This window comes from Populus trichocarpa, chromosome 2 (genome assembly GCF_000002775.5).
Source record: "Populus trichocarpa isolate Nisqually-1 chromosome 2, P.trichocarpa_v4.1, whole genome shotgun sequence".
Classification (NCBI taxonomy): domain Eukaryota; kingdom Viridiplantae; phylum Streptophyta; class Magnoliopsida; order Malpighiales; family Salicaceae; genus Populus; species Populus trichocarpa.
Window position 1 is genome coordinate 24,367,131 of NC_037286.2, and position 13,977 is coordinate 24,381,107.

General features: G+C 34.9%; 1 protein-coding gene across 7 annotated transcripts; it reads left to right on the top strand.

Annotated features, from left to right (window-relative positions):
- The first annotated feature begins 6,883 nt into the window (after positions 1 to 6,883).
- Positions 6,884 to 13,977, top strand: LOC7461479 (uncharacterized). Of its 7 annotated transcripts, none has more exons than XR_002980386.2 (15): positions 6,884 to 7,224; positions 7,387 to 7,548; positions 7,625 to 7,741; positions 7,826 to 7,910; positions 8,456 to 8,564; positions 8,661 to 8,728; positions 8,851 to 8,976; positions 9,054 to 10,135; positions 10,465 to 10,665; positions 10,762 to 10,822; positions 11,661 to 11,774; positions 12,473 to 12,586; positions 12,665 to 12,771; positions 13,579 to 13,652; positions 13,771 to 13,977. XR_002980386.2 is itself a non-coding variant. In XM_024595268.2 (15 exons), the coding sequence occupies exons 1-14, from the start codon at positions 7,127 to 7,129 to the stop codon at positions 13,603 to 13,605; spliced, it is 2,454 nt and encodes an 817-aa protein (XP_024451036.2). In that variant the 5' UTR covers positions 6,885 to 7,126; the 3' UTR covers positions 13,606 to 13,652; positions 13,771 to 13,977. The 7 variants fall into 7 exon arrangements, 5 of the variants coding, with proteins under 5 accessions (XP_024451038.2, XP_024451036.2, XP_052306444.1 ...); XR_008058526.1 differs by having other exon boundaries at positions 13,579 to 13,651; positions 13,764 to 13,977; XM_024595268.2 differs by having other exon boundaries at positions 6,885 to 7,224; positions 12,665 to 12,754.

The window sequence follows — 13,977 nt, forward strand, 5'->3', positions numbered from 1 at the left end:
GAAGCCACCTAATGTTTCAGCTTGGATGGATGAGAAATTTGATTCAGCAGACAATGATGACCTAATAATAATGGATATTCTCGAGAAGGATAAGATGAATGATGAGAAAGAAGTCCTAGAGGTGCTCTCATGTTGATAAGGAGTATGCCCAAATTTTACAAGACCCTAATAATTTTTATTATGTCTTTTTTATTTTGGAATTGTAGAGGAGCTGGAAACAAAGGTTTTGTGCGATTATGCATTATTTGAAGATAAAGTTTAAATTTGATGTTATGTCTATAACCGAACTTAGAGTGAGTGGTGTGTTAGCTGATAAAACTACAAATAAATTAAACTTTAAATCTAGTTCTAGAGTTGAAGCTTAAGGGATGTTAAGAGGCTTGTGGTTGGTGTGGAATAATTCAAAGATTAGAATTAAAATTTTAAATTCTTCTAGACATTTTATTCATAGGATCGTAAATAAAGGTAATTTGGATGCTTGATTTTTTACTATTATGCATGTGAATCCCAATTATAATATGAAAAAACAGTGTTTTGAGGAGGTTACAACATTTGTTAGGACGATTTGTTTGTTATGGATGATGATAAGGGATTTAAATGAAATCCTTACGGCTTCATAAAAAATAGGAGCACCAGTGGATATTCGTAGGTGTTGTCATTTTGGAAGTTAGGTACATGAATATAAATGAATAGATTTGGGTAGCAAAGGACCTAAATTCACATAAAGAGGAGCAACTAAGCAAGGTTTGGGATAATCTATGAAAGATTGGATAGGTGTTTTGGGAATGCTTAATAAAGACAAATGTTTCAGGATGCTAATATTTTGGTCCTTTCTCGAGTCAGATTGGACCATCATCCTATCCTAGTTCAATTGAAGGACCAAGAAGGAGTGTCTCAAGTCTTGGAAAAGCCTTTTAGATTTGAGGCTATTTAGGCTAGACATGTTGGGTTTTTATGGAAGAACTGGAAGCAAGAGTAGGATTTTCCATCGGTTTTGAAGTCTATGATAGAGAAGTTAAAGAGTTGGAATAAATTGGTGTCTGGTAATATTTTTCAGTTGAAGAAAAGGGTTTTGACAGGGTTAAGAGGAATGTAAAATGCTCTTACAGAAAGGAGCAACAAGTATCTATATCAGCTGGAAGCAGAGTTGTTAGCAAATTATAATCAGATTCTTAATCAAGAGGAGGTATATTGGTACCAAAAGTGTTTGAATGTTTTCTGTGAAGCATTGGGGCAAATAATTAGTGTGGCAAAGACCAAAATACTTCTTTTAAAGAATGTTTCAATCTCTTTGACAAGTTATATTAGCAAGAACAATGGTTTCAAAGTTTCTAGAGATTTAGGTAAATACCTTAGGGCTCCATTGTTGCATCAAAGATTGATTAAACAAACTTACAGTTATTTACTTGAAAGTTTATAGAAAAAGTTGCAGGGTGGAAGTACAACAATCTCTTATTGGCAAACAGGATTACATTGTGCAAATTTATTTTATCCACAGTGCCTCTCTATCCTATGCAAGTTGTCATACTTCCGAAGCATACTTGTAATAAGATAAAAAAAAAACTCTATAGGAGGTTCATTTGGGGCCATAATGAGGGTAGGGATAAGAATAATCTTGTCAACTGGGAAACATCATGTAAGTCTAAATAAGAGGGTGTTTTGGGTATTAAAAGTATGGAGACGATGAATAGGGCATTTATAATGAAGTTAGCATGAGGTATGTTACATGAGAATAGTTTGTTAGTGAGATTTTTAAAAGCTAAATATATAAAGTGTACTGTTGAGACAAATAATAGAAAAGCTATGAATAAAGATTTTGTTTTGTGAAAAGCAATTTGTCAGGTGTGGCCTCGAGTATTCCTCGAGTATTCGAAAGCTTGAGTTGGACTTTAGGAAATGGTAAAAAGGTGCTATTTTGGAAAGATGATTAGTTGGAGGGCTATGGTCCTCTAATTAATTTATCTAATACTAAAGTTCCAGTGAACATTGTTGATTGCATAGTGGCTAATATGGTTAGAAATAAGAAGCAATAAAAGTGGGAATTTTTTTATACATTTACTCCTTTTGTAGATAATGATGATCATTGCTATGTATATACCTCATGATTAGAATATGAAAGTTGATTCAATGGTTTGAAAACACTCCACTAATGGGAATTTCATAATTAAATCAGTTTATGCTTTACAGAAGACGGGAAGCGATGTTATGATGGATTGAGATCCTTTATGGTAGAGTATCTGGAAGTGGAAAAGAATTGAACATGTTAAAGCGCTCCTTTAGACCATGGCTCATTATGTTGTGATGACCAATGAAGTGACATGTGAGATGAAGAAGAAGAATTGTGTCAAATGTGTGATTATCCTAAAGCAAGTAAGGTTTGGGAATCTCTTGTCAGGGTTAGGAAGAGATGGTATTTTGACAATCATAATTGGTATGCTTGGTTGATTTCTAATCTTTCTTTGAGAAACAGATATTCTCATAATGTAGATTGACCTTTAAAGTTTGGCATTGTACTGTTGTTTATTTGGAAGGATAGATGTCAAAGAGTTTTTGGTGTGAAGTAGGTTAATTGGTACGATATTGTTTTAGCTATAAAAAGAATGATGGTGGATGTTAAAATGTTTTAAACATATGAAAATAGGGAGAATACCACTAATAAAAAGTTAAGGTAGATTGGCTAGATTTATCTTGTAGGAGATTGGGTCAAGCTCAATGTGGATGGTTGCAGTAAAGGTAATCCAAGGATGACAGATGCAGGAGGAGTTATTCGAGATGGTATTTGGACCTAGTTGATGGGTTTTGTTATGAATAATAGGGTTTACTCTTCGGTAACTGCTAAGTTGTGGGCAGTTTATATGGGGTTAGAGCTAACATGGACAAAAGGGTTTTAGAAAGGTTATATTAGAGTCAGGTTTTGTTGTTGTGATTAATCTTATAACCATGAAAAATGCTACTATGGATAGGAATTATAATCTTGTCATGCATATTAAGAGGTTGTTGGATAGAGATTGAGAGATAAAAACTACACATGTTTACAGGGAAGCAAACTTAACGGCTGATTGGTTGGCTAATTATGGGTTAACTAGGGATACTTTAGATAAGAACTTTGATGTTTTAGAAGAACCACTTTCATGGCTCTATTCCATTTTGTATTATGACTTGATTGAGTCTACTTTTTTTCATTTAATTTAGTTGGGTGTTTAGCCTCGAATATCACCAAGAAAAGTTATTATTAAACGTAATTGGATATTATCAAACCTTTTTAATCCATTACATCCATCAACAGAGACTTTTACCACAACTAGATTGCACAATACACGAACAATTGTTTTCATGATGTTAAGTGTCTTTTGAACCTTTACTATTTTATGAGGGTTTTTTTTTCATGTTTATGATTCACTATAACCATTTTCACTTTCATGCTACTTTCTAACATTTTATTTGAAAAGTCTCATTTCTCTTTATTCAAATATATATTTATTGAAACAACTAAAAACTCATCATTCCCTCTCTCTAAAAAAACTCATCATTCCCTCTCTCTAAAAAAAATGAGATCATTGTCATTCTTAATATGAGAAACACATATAAGAAATGTATTATTAATACAATAAGAAGATGACCATTGTCGGAGTTTACCCTAATTTCATGCCCCATATAATTAACAAACTCACATACATTAACACCATTGGAAACTCTTGAAAACTCACCTTTTTTCATGGACTATAAAAGGGTTAAAATCTGCTATATTAACCGAACAAACCTTCACAATTTTACCATCACTTATAACCCAAAAGGATTTGTTTGAAACCAACCTTTATAGCATATAAACATTTAGCCATGAATGAAAGTATTAAACATCATATCAATTTGCTTTAGAACCTAGTACATATGATTAGATGAAAAATGTTTATTGCACCCATACAACATCCTTTTAAGTTCAAATACCTTAGACCGTCTTTAAGAGAAAAGCTTAATTACATGATTCCACTTTTCTAATACACTGACCGTCTATTTTACATGTTTGACAAATAATGCTCTATATGATCTTAACATCGCTCAACTGGGAAGAAAAATATCCACTTCAATTTATTATTAAATTAGTTAACCCTTTCTGTGAGAAAATAGGTCTTTGTGTTCTTAATTTCAAGTTTGACCTCCCTATACTTTGTTATATTTGAGATTGAGTTTTTTTTAGTATTTTTCCATGATCTTGGCTTTAATTTACATATAAAATTAATGAAATGATTTAAATGTCTCTTGCTTCAAATGATTGAAGACCTAGTTGATTACTTATCAACGAGGATATTACCAGTGACATCATCATTGTGATTTGTGTTATTGTTTATATTATTATTATCAACATAACCATCATCAAAATAAATATTATAAATTGGTTGAGAATACCAATTCACATTTATCTCATTATAAATGAGACCACTAAAATCTCCACGATACTCATCCCAACCAGAAGGTTGCCTTATCTACTCTCGCCCTTAAAATGGGTTTTCAGAGTTATCCATAGATCCACAATCAATCTCCTCATGATCCCTAAATGTTCTCATCTTTAACAACCAACAAGTCAATTATATAATCTATATTTGCATGTCTTCTATCATCGAGTCTTAAACTTTTTTTCATGAGAAAAAACCTCTTCATCCCTTCTTACATGAGCACATCATGTTCTTTGGCCTCTTCCAACAGTGCTTATTCAACGGGATATAACAACTAACCACCAATAATCATTGGGTTCTATTATTAACCAACATAGATGAAAAGACAACAAGCATAAAGAAATACATAATTCTATTGGAAGAGGTCTCACCACATAATCATCGATTCAAAATTTCATTAATAAATATTTTTTTTAGGTAGTTTGTTGAAATACAAACTAAACAGCCCTGATTATATTAGTTATGAGTCTATTTTGAACATTAATTTGTTTTAATAAATGATTATAGAACTATTATAGGGGTTCTAAACTAAAAAGAGAAAAAAAGGAGCAATATTTGACTTCTTATATTAAGTTGAAAAAAAATAAAATCCTTTAAAAAAAATATATTTATGAACCAAATAAAAATAAAAATAATTAAAAAAATAAATAATAAACTTGTAATTTTTTAACTTGTGACCTTAGTTACATGTTAAGGAGCAATAAAGAGGTTTTCCATTTCCAAATATATATAAAATGATTTTTTTGTAATGGTCGGTGTGTTCATTCTGTATTTTTAGTTTTAGTGTTTTTTCAGGAGGTTAGTTACATATATCAGGTGCATATCTAACATTATGGTAGCTTTTACAGTTATGATTAAAAAAAAAAGCTTAACAAAAACAATTTTAGTTGCAATTTTAAAAAAATAAATTCTTTTAAAAACTTGTTTTTGATTAAAACTGTACATGTAAAATAAATTAAAAATAAATATATGTAAACAAGAAAAATATTTTAGTTTCTACGAAACCTTATTATCCAAAGTTCCTTAATAATTCCAACACAACGATGACATTTTTCAACTGACATCCATATATTATTTGTTAGTTTACTGTGTTATAGAATGTAAAATTTGATTGCTTGCTTGCTTTGACGTGCATGTGAATTGATTAAGCAATAGAAAAATAATAAACAAAGTAAACCTCCAGTCTCCTCTCTTCCTTATTCATCCATTCTTCAATTAGAAATGATAATTTCATATAAACTCGAAGGATACATTTCCAGACTGACCTAAATAAATAGAAACTTTTTAGATTCGATCGAGTTTGGTAAAACTCAAATACAAAATGTTAGGTTTTGAACGGAGCATGAATGCTGGTATACTTGGATCCGATTCAAAATAAAAAAAATAACTTTAAAATTAAAAGAAATTATATGTATACTTATCAAATTATATATTAAATAGTTGTAAATTGTATTTGGGTTCGGGTTACGGATACCCAAAACCTAAATGAGTTAGGTTTGAATATTAAAAAACCAAATTTAAATAATTATTTTGGTTTTAGATATGTACAATACTGTTAGAGAAAAAAAACGTGAAACTGAAAAGGCAACAGCTGCAAATATTTTTTCAAAGGGTTTTCATTTAAGAAGGTGTGTTAGAGAATAATATAAATCATATCCTGAGACCTCACCTAACAGCTTAAGTTATTAGGTTGAGATGGTTTTTTGACATGATATCAGAGCTTTATGATTAAATAGTCACGAGTTCGAATTTCACTATCCTTATTTATTTGATAAACATCAAGCACAAGGTAATGTGAACTTGTACAAGTTTCCAGCTCAAAGAGCTTTTATTTGAGGAGGTGTATTAGAGAATAATATAAATTATACCTTGGAACCTCACCTAACAACTTAAACTATTGGGTTGAGATGATTCTTTGACAAATACAAAACCAAACTATATATAATTACCCCTTTCTACTTGCATACTTTATCCCTAGATCCACCACAACTAATTTGATGTATCCACTTAAAACTTTTATTATTAACATTTAAATCCTAAAGAATATTAACATTGCAGCCCTCTATCTAATAAAAAACACATATAGTATTCACCCTTTATAATAACAAATTAATAATTAAACAAAATATAATTTTAAAATCCAAATCTGTAGGATAATTACACAAGTTAATATAGTGTGATCAAGACAATTTTTTTTTTAAAAAATTAATGTGTTTTTGATATAATTATTATTTTTTAATTCAAACCAATCTTCTATATCTCGAGGTCATCTAGATTTTAAAACTACAATACAAAGTTGGTCCAATTTGCAAACTCATCAAGGTAAGATAATATTAAATACAGTAACAAAAATAGCAATATTAACCACGTCTTTTTACTACAGTAAATCAACATTTTTAACCTCGTTTTCTCTACAATTCTCCTCTTCTCTTCTTTTCTCCCCCTTCTCCTATTGGCTCCTAGCTCATCAGCTCCTCTTCCTCTCTTTCCTTTACTAGGTTTTCTCGCCATTTCAAATCCAAAATCCAACACGCGTACCCCTCTCGCTCCCCCTCTCTTATACATCGACGAGCCTCTCGATCCAAATCTATCAATGAATTAGGGTTCCTATCTCTCTAATTTTTTACGATCTTCGATATTATTGCAGAAGATTAGCTTCAGTTTCCTCTCTCCATATGAATCTGAATTGTGCAACCAAGGAAATGACCGGACTGTCCTTTCCGTTGGATCGAAATCCGCTCGATTCTCCTGCCTCCACTAATCCTCTTCAAAGGTCAGATTTCTGAAGAATTTTGAATATTTTTTGCATCTGATTGTGGTGATGGTTGACAAGAGCTAGAATTTAGATTAAATTGAAGTTGAAATTGGTAGGGAGGTGAATTTGATTGAATTTTGGTGCTGATTTGGTGTGTGTGATTTGTTTTGATGTTTTCAGTGGTAGAAATGCCTTCTGTTTGTTAGTGCAGAGAGAGATTTGTCCGAGAACGAAGCACACACCGAAAAGGCGGTGGGGAGAAGATGCTCATTGGAATTCGAATTCGTCGTCCTCACCTAAAACTGAGCAAGCTAGAGATGCAAAACGCGGTCTTATTTCGTGGTAACGGATGTGCTGTTTTTTTATCTTTTGTAGGAGTGTTGGTTGCTTCACATTTTGAGTTTGTTTTGTGATTTAGGGTTGAGGCGGAGTCGTTGCGGCATTTATCGGCCAAGTATTGCCCGTTGGTGCCTCCTCCAAGGTCGACCATAGCAGCAGCATTTAGTCCTGATGGAAAAACACTTGCTTCTACGCAGTGAGTTTTTTTTCCCACTCTGATTTTTTTTCTGGTCATGCGCAACTGGAAGTTGTACTTAGTTCTCTTTGCTTTTAATCGCAGTGGTGATCACACGGTGAAGATAATCGATTGTCAAACTGGAAATTGCTTAAAGGTGTTGATGGGTCACCGGAGGACCCCGTGGGTGGTAAGTTTGAATTTGGAATTCTTGCAAGGATTTACATAAATGGTTGCTCTTTTTCTTTGATTTCTTGTAATTCGGACCAGTTACTCATGAATGAATAATTGGTAAATTGCATGCCTCATTGCAATTATTTGGCATAGGCTTAAATGTGAAGTTTTAGCACTTTTCCCCCCTGCTCCGTTGAGATCTCATGCTAAAAAGTACCAGGAATAAAATATATTCAGTGAACATACTGATTTTTTTGGTCAGGGCTTTATAACTATCTTTTAGCAGTATATTCAATTAGTGCTATGGTAGTCTAGACAATTTATCAATTACAAGAACTGCATATTATTAAGGGTTATTGTTCCCCTTTCCTTTTTGTTGCGCAACCAATTCCCATTATCTTTCATATACAATCATAGTTTTGTTGTTGATCTCCGTTCTTTTTCCTTTTCTCCCCATTTAAAGGTATTGCTTCTTCTTCTTTTTTTATCTCAAACCAAATGCCTTGCCAATGAAAAACTTTTTAAGTTATCTTCTCCATATTAAAGGTCTTAATTTTATAGGTCAGGTTCCACCCACTGCATCCGGAAATTCTTGCAAGTGGAAGCTTGGATTATGAAGTTCGCTTATGGGATGCAAACACATCAGAGTGTATAGGATCTCGTGATTTCTGTAAGTTCAATTTTATGCTTCTATTATTTTTAAGTGCTTTTCTTCTTCTATAGTTGTTGAGCTTGTATGACAAGGTGAATTTGTTTCCCCTCACAGATCGTCCTATTGCTTCCATTGCTTTCCATGCAGAAGGAGAATTGCTGGCTGTTGCATCAGGTCACAAGGTATTTAATATTACATTTACTATAATTCAGTGTGTGTGATTTTTTTTCCACTCTGTTAGAGGATCGTGTTGTGTTGAATTTGTAGTTTAACATGCATGTTGACATTCAATCTCATTTGTCAGTTGTACATATGGCACTACAATAAGAGAGGGGAGGCATCTTCACCAACCATTGTATTGAGGACTAGGCGTTCTCTTCGAGCAGTGCATTTTCACCCGCACGGGGCTCCATTTCTCTTGACTGCTGAGGTGAATAACTCAAAGCTCACTTATTTGATTATTTACTCATTCTATCGCGCAGGTTACATTTTTGGACTGATATGCAGGTCAATGATCTTGACTCTTCAGATTCCTCGATGACACGGGCAACATCTCCCGGTTACCCGAGATATCCTCCTCCTGCTGTTTTTGTCGCAAATGGTCAGTCCAATGATCGTGTTAGCTTGGCTTCTGAACTACCTCTTGTGTCCTTTCCTTTGCTGTTCGTGCCTTCATTTTCCATAGATGATACTAGAGTAGATGTTAATAGACATGTCAATTCATGTACAATGCTAGTGGAGTCCTCTACTTCAACCCAGCCTCAAATGGATACGAATGCAGCAGATAGATATGATCCCTTGGTATCTCCCATGGAGACATTTCCTGCAGTCCCTTCTAGTTCATATACCAGTGCAGAAGGTATAGTAAGTAATGCTTTCCCGTCTGGAATGGGAAATAGTGTTTCTAACAGCAGAGAAGATGCCATGGAGACCGATGAAATGCAGTCTGTAGGGGGGAACCCACAAGGAAACTCTGTTAATTTAGAGACATTTGGTGTTGGTAATAGTGCAACGGATGGAGTACCTGCACATACTTCAGTTAGGCAGCAGTCCACTGATTTTGGGCAACTTCAGCAGTTTCTACCCTCCAGAGACTCCACGAGGTGGGAGCTCCCACCCTTTTTGCAAGGATGGTTAATGGGTCAGAGCCAAGCTGGTGTTCCATCGACACTTCCTCTTAATAGTGGTGGTCATGAACTTTCAGCCCAGTATTTCGGTCCTTCCTCATTAGCATCTTATCTGTCTACTCAGAATGTGGAAGCTGCAGTGGCTTCTTTAGCAATGCCTGGAAGCACCAGCCTATCTGGGGTTTCTGGGAGATCTGGCTCGCGGCATCGCGTTTCACGCTCCCGGTTCTCTGTGCCTGAATCTGGGGAAAGTGTGGCTCCCATCAATATGCAACACGAGGGTACTGATAATCAGCCCTTATTTAATAGAATCCAATCTGAAATTGCCACGTCATTGGCAGCTGCTGCAGAGTTACCATGCACCGTAAAGCTTAGAGTGTGGTCACATGACATAGAACATCCTTGTGCTCCACTCAATTCTGATAAATGTTGCTTAACCATACCTCATGCTGTCCTTTGTAGGTATGTTGAAGGCTATGGTTTTTCCCTTTCTTTTTGCTTCTCCTATGATTTTTACTTAACCAATCGGCATGATGGAAATAAGAATTTTGGACTGAAAAGAAATTATCTATTTGTTGATTCCTTACTGCATTCTTTGCTAGCTACAGCATGGATGGGGTGTTTTTGTTGCATCTTTATGTTTAGTGAACATCAAATAACAGCTTCAATTTTGTCTCAAGTCATAATGGCCAGCTTGGTCAAGTCTTTTGGTGTTGCATTTTACTAATACATTCTGGCTGGCCGTTTAATATATTCACTTTATGTGCCTCTGACAACTATTGTTTTTTCAGTGAAATGGGTGCTCATTTTTCACCATGTGGAAGATATTTAGCTGCCTGTGTTGCTTGCATGCTGCCCCATATGGAAGCTGATCCTGGTTTACAAACGCTTGTCCATCAAGATACTGGAACCGCAACTTCTCCTACTCGACACCCAATATCAGCTCACCAAGTTATGTACGAGCTTCGCATATATTCCCTGGAGGAGGCAACGTAAAATTCTAGCCAGCTCTTACTGTGCACTTGATTTTTCTTGTTCTTTCATCCAAAGAAGTGATTATCTTATCTGCCAAATTTCTATTCATGCAGTTTTGGTTCAGTGCTTGTGTCACGTGCAATTAGAGCTGCTCATTGTTTGACTTCAATCCAGGTCAGTGATCTTTCATAGATGAAAGAAAATGTCGGATGTATATGTTTTCATCATATTTACTGGTTTATTTCCATTACAATCAGGCCTTTTTTCTTTGCAACAAAATGCAAAAAACAAATTGGCCACTTGCTGATTGGGTATCATGTATTGGGCATAATAAGCTCAAATCTTACCCTTCTTCTTTCTGCTGGTTTTCAGCTCATTAGTGTGCCCTTGATTTTTCATTTGAACTCTCAACATACAATCGCATTTAATTTGTAAAGGACATGCTGTTGCACTTCTTTGTGGTGTTAACTGTTAAGCACAGTTGGCTAAAATGGTAACTGAAGGGGGATTTTTGAATTGTAATTCATTGTATGCTCTTCTTTGTGGCGCTAAGCACTTCTGGCTAAGTTGATAACAAAAGGACCTTTTGAGCTGTAATTCTGGTCTATCAGTAATGTTTACATCTTTTTTTATTTTTGTCCTTGTTGTCATTAGTTTCTTGCGGGCTGGACTCTGTGAGAGGACAATTTGTGTTCTAGACTTTTGAGATCCTCAATTGCTCTTCATTTGTTTTTGGTAAAGGAAGAAAAAGAACCCTCAGACATGATGCTCTGAGATTTACATGCTGTGACTCAGAGATAACACTATTGAGTACTTATTTTGCAAATATTAGAATATCCAGTCCTGATATACCTTTTATTTTCTTTTATATACCAGTTTGAATATGTTCATCTCATGTGTTTGGATTTCTAATTATGTTGGTGTGGATTTTGAGGATCATATGTTTGCTTGTTCATTTACATTTCTGTTTTGGTTTAATATTGCTGTGCATTGAATTTGATGCCATGTTCAGTTCTCACCAACATCTGAGCACATATTACTGGCTTACGGTCGACGCCACGTATCCCTTCTAAAAAGCATTGTCATTGATGGGGAAACAAAATCACCTATCTATACGGTTTTGGAGGTATAAAGTTCATTTTCATGCCCTCTGCCCTTTAATTTTCCTCCGCTTTTACTTGAGAATTTTCAGTTAGGTGATTGTTATTTGGCAATAAGGTGTCCTTTTCCATATTGATTTATGCTTCATTCATGTAAAAACAACTCAACTCTCTGCTTTATTCACTAACATAGGCATGCTTTAACACTTGTTGCCTGGGCAAGAGCTAATTAACAGAGGTAGCTCTCCTATAAAGCAAAAAATTGTTGCTCTGGCAAACATAGTTTGTGATCTGCTGACAGAGAATTGATTGAGATAGTTTTTCTATTTGATAATGAAGGGATGAATCTTGAATAGCAATAAAATCTGGAAGTGATTGTGCTAATAATAGACAAAAACATAGAAATTTGTTGTACTGGAAATGGTTTCTTTGAGTGTAAATGTGCCAAGATGATCCTCGATGGGTAATGTATGTGCTTCCAATTAACAACCAGAGCCATGATTGCAATTGCCACAATTATTGAAAACAATGGTTTTGAATTTGGAAAAGAAAAATTCTTTGGAAAAGGAAATTTTAATCCTATTATTTTAGCAGAAAGGGTTATATACCATCTGTATTACTTCTGGGAATCTAGTTCTTTTGAGGTTATCGCTGATGGTTGTTTTGCAATTCCATCTCTACTGTAGACCAGAATTTGGTCTAATCCTCTGTTTCTGTCAATCAGGTTTACAGAGTTTCAGATATGGAACTTGTGAGAGTGCTTCCTAGTGCAGAGGATGAGGTCAATGTCGCTTGTTTTCATCCCTTTGCTGGGGGAGGTCTTGTTTATGGAACCAAGGTTTACACCTCTCTTCGATCATGCTGATCTTATTAGTCTGCACTTTTGAACTGCATAACCGTTTTTGGTGAACTGCAGGAAGGGAAACTTAGAGTCCTCAAGTATGATGGTGCCCATGGTGTTTGTTGTACAGGACCAAGTTACTTTCCTGAAGAGAACATGGCTGAGGTAGAATAGAATGAAAGGTTGCTTTATTTTCTTCTTTTTTTTCATGTTTTCTTCTGTCCTTTTATTGACTAGAGGATGACATTTTTCAGTTCCCTGTTTTTTTGCATGCTTCCAATTATGAATCTACTCTGGATGGCAGAACCGAGCACCAGTGCAATTACACTTAAAATAAAAAGAAAGCACTATTTGATTATCAAAGTTTTATGCAGTGTTAAATGTAAAAGTGGAAAAATGATGTGAAATAAATTTGTTATTAACTAAGGGTTATCATTTTTTTTGAGATTTTCCCTTTTTTCCCATGCGCACCCTTTTCAGCAGCACTGCGATTTGCTATGATACAGTATCAGTTCACCTTTTGAATGCAAATGGGAATCGGGGTGTAAGGTGGTTGTTTGAGCTTTTCCCAAATGATCTGGCTGGTTCATGTTGTCTCGTTCACATGTTAGTGTTTACCTCTTGTTAACAGGAACCGGGTTGCCATATAATGGGAAACGTGCTAGGTTGGGTAGCTTTTTTTGTATGACTCTGTTAGTTCATGTCGAGCTTGTTTTGTTTTGTCAAGTGCCTTAAATTGTTCATGTTGGTGAGTTCTCTACCTGCTATTTTCTTGTCCCTCGGAGCAAACCAAATACTTTACCCTGTAAAAATAAAATCAGCAATTGTTATTGTGAAAGGAGATTGACCCTGTTTCCATGGCAAAATTTGAGAACTTTTTTTCCTCCATTGTAGATTGTCGGCAATACAATCCCACTGCTTTCAAGAATTTAAGTTATCCGACTTCTGATAGTATGTAATTTCTTCTTCTTCTTTTGTGTCGATTGCAGGTGCAGACATATGCTCTAGAAGGTTAAAACCCCATGATTCCAGTTTGTGCAATCTGTGCAGCTCAGGCCTGGTGGTATTGACTCTGTCACCTTATTTCATTTTTCTATACAACGTATCGAAATTTCAGATTCTGCCCTATCAATGTTCGTACGTTTACTGAGGTTCTGCAATGTCTGCTACCATGGGGCCAGAAAGCTCACACCATTGTATACGAGGCAGATGTTTAACATTCGCTGCGCGTCTTGCAGTACCAGATTTGAAGCAGGTTTGACTAACTTCCGGAGATCTACATTTCCTGATTTCCTAAAATTGGGAAATGTATTCTGATTTATGTGCTAAAATGTAAAATATTGTGCCTCAGTAGTATACTAATACAAGTCTGTATTTTTTCCTTTTAA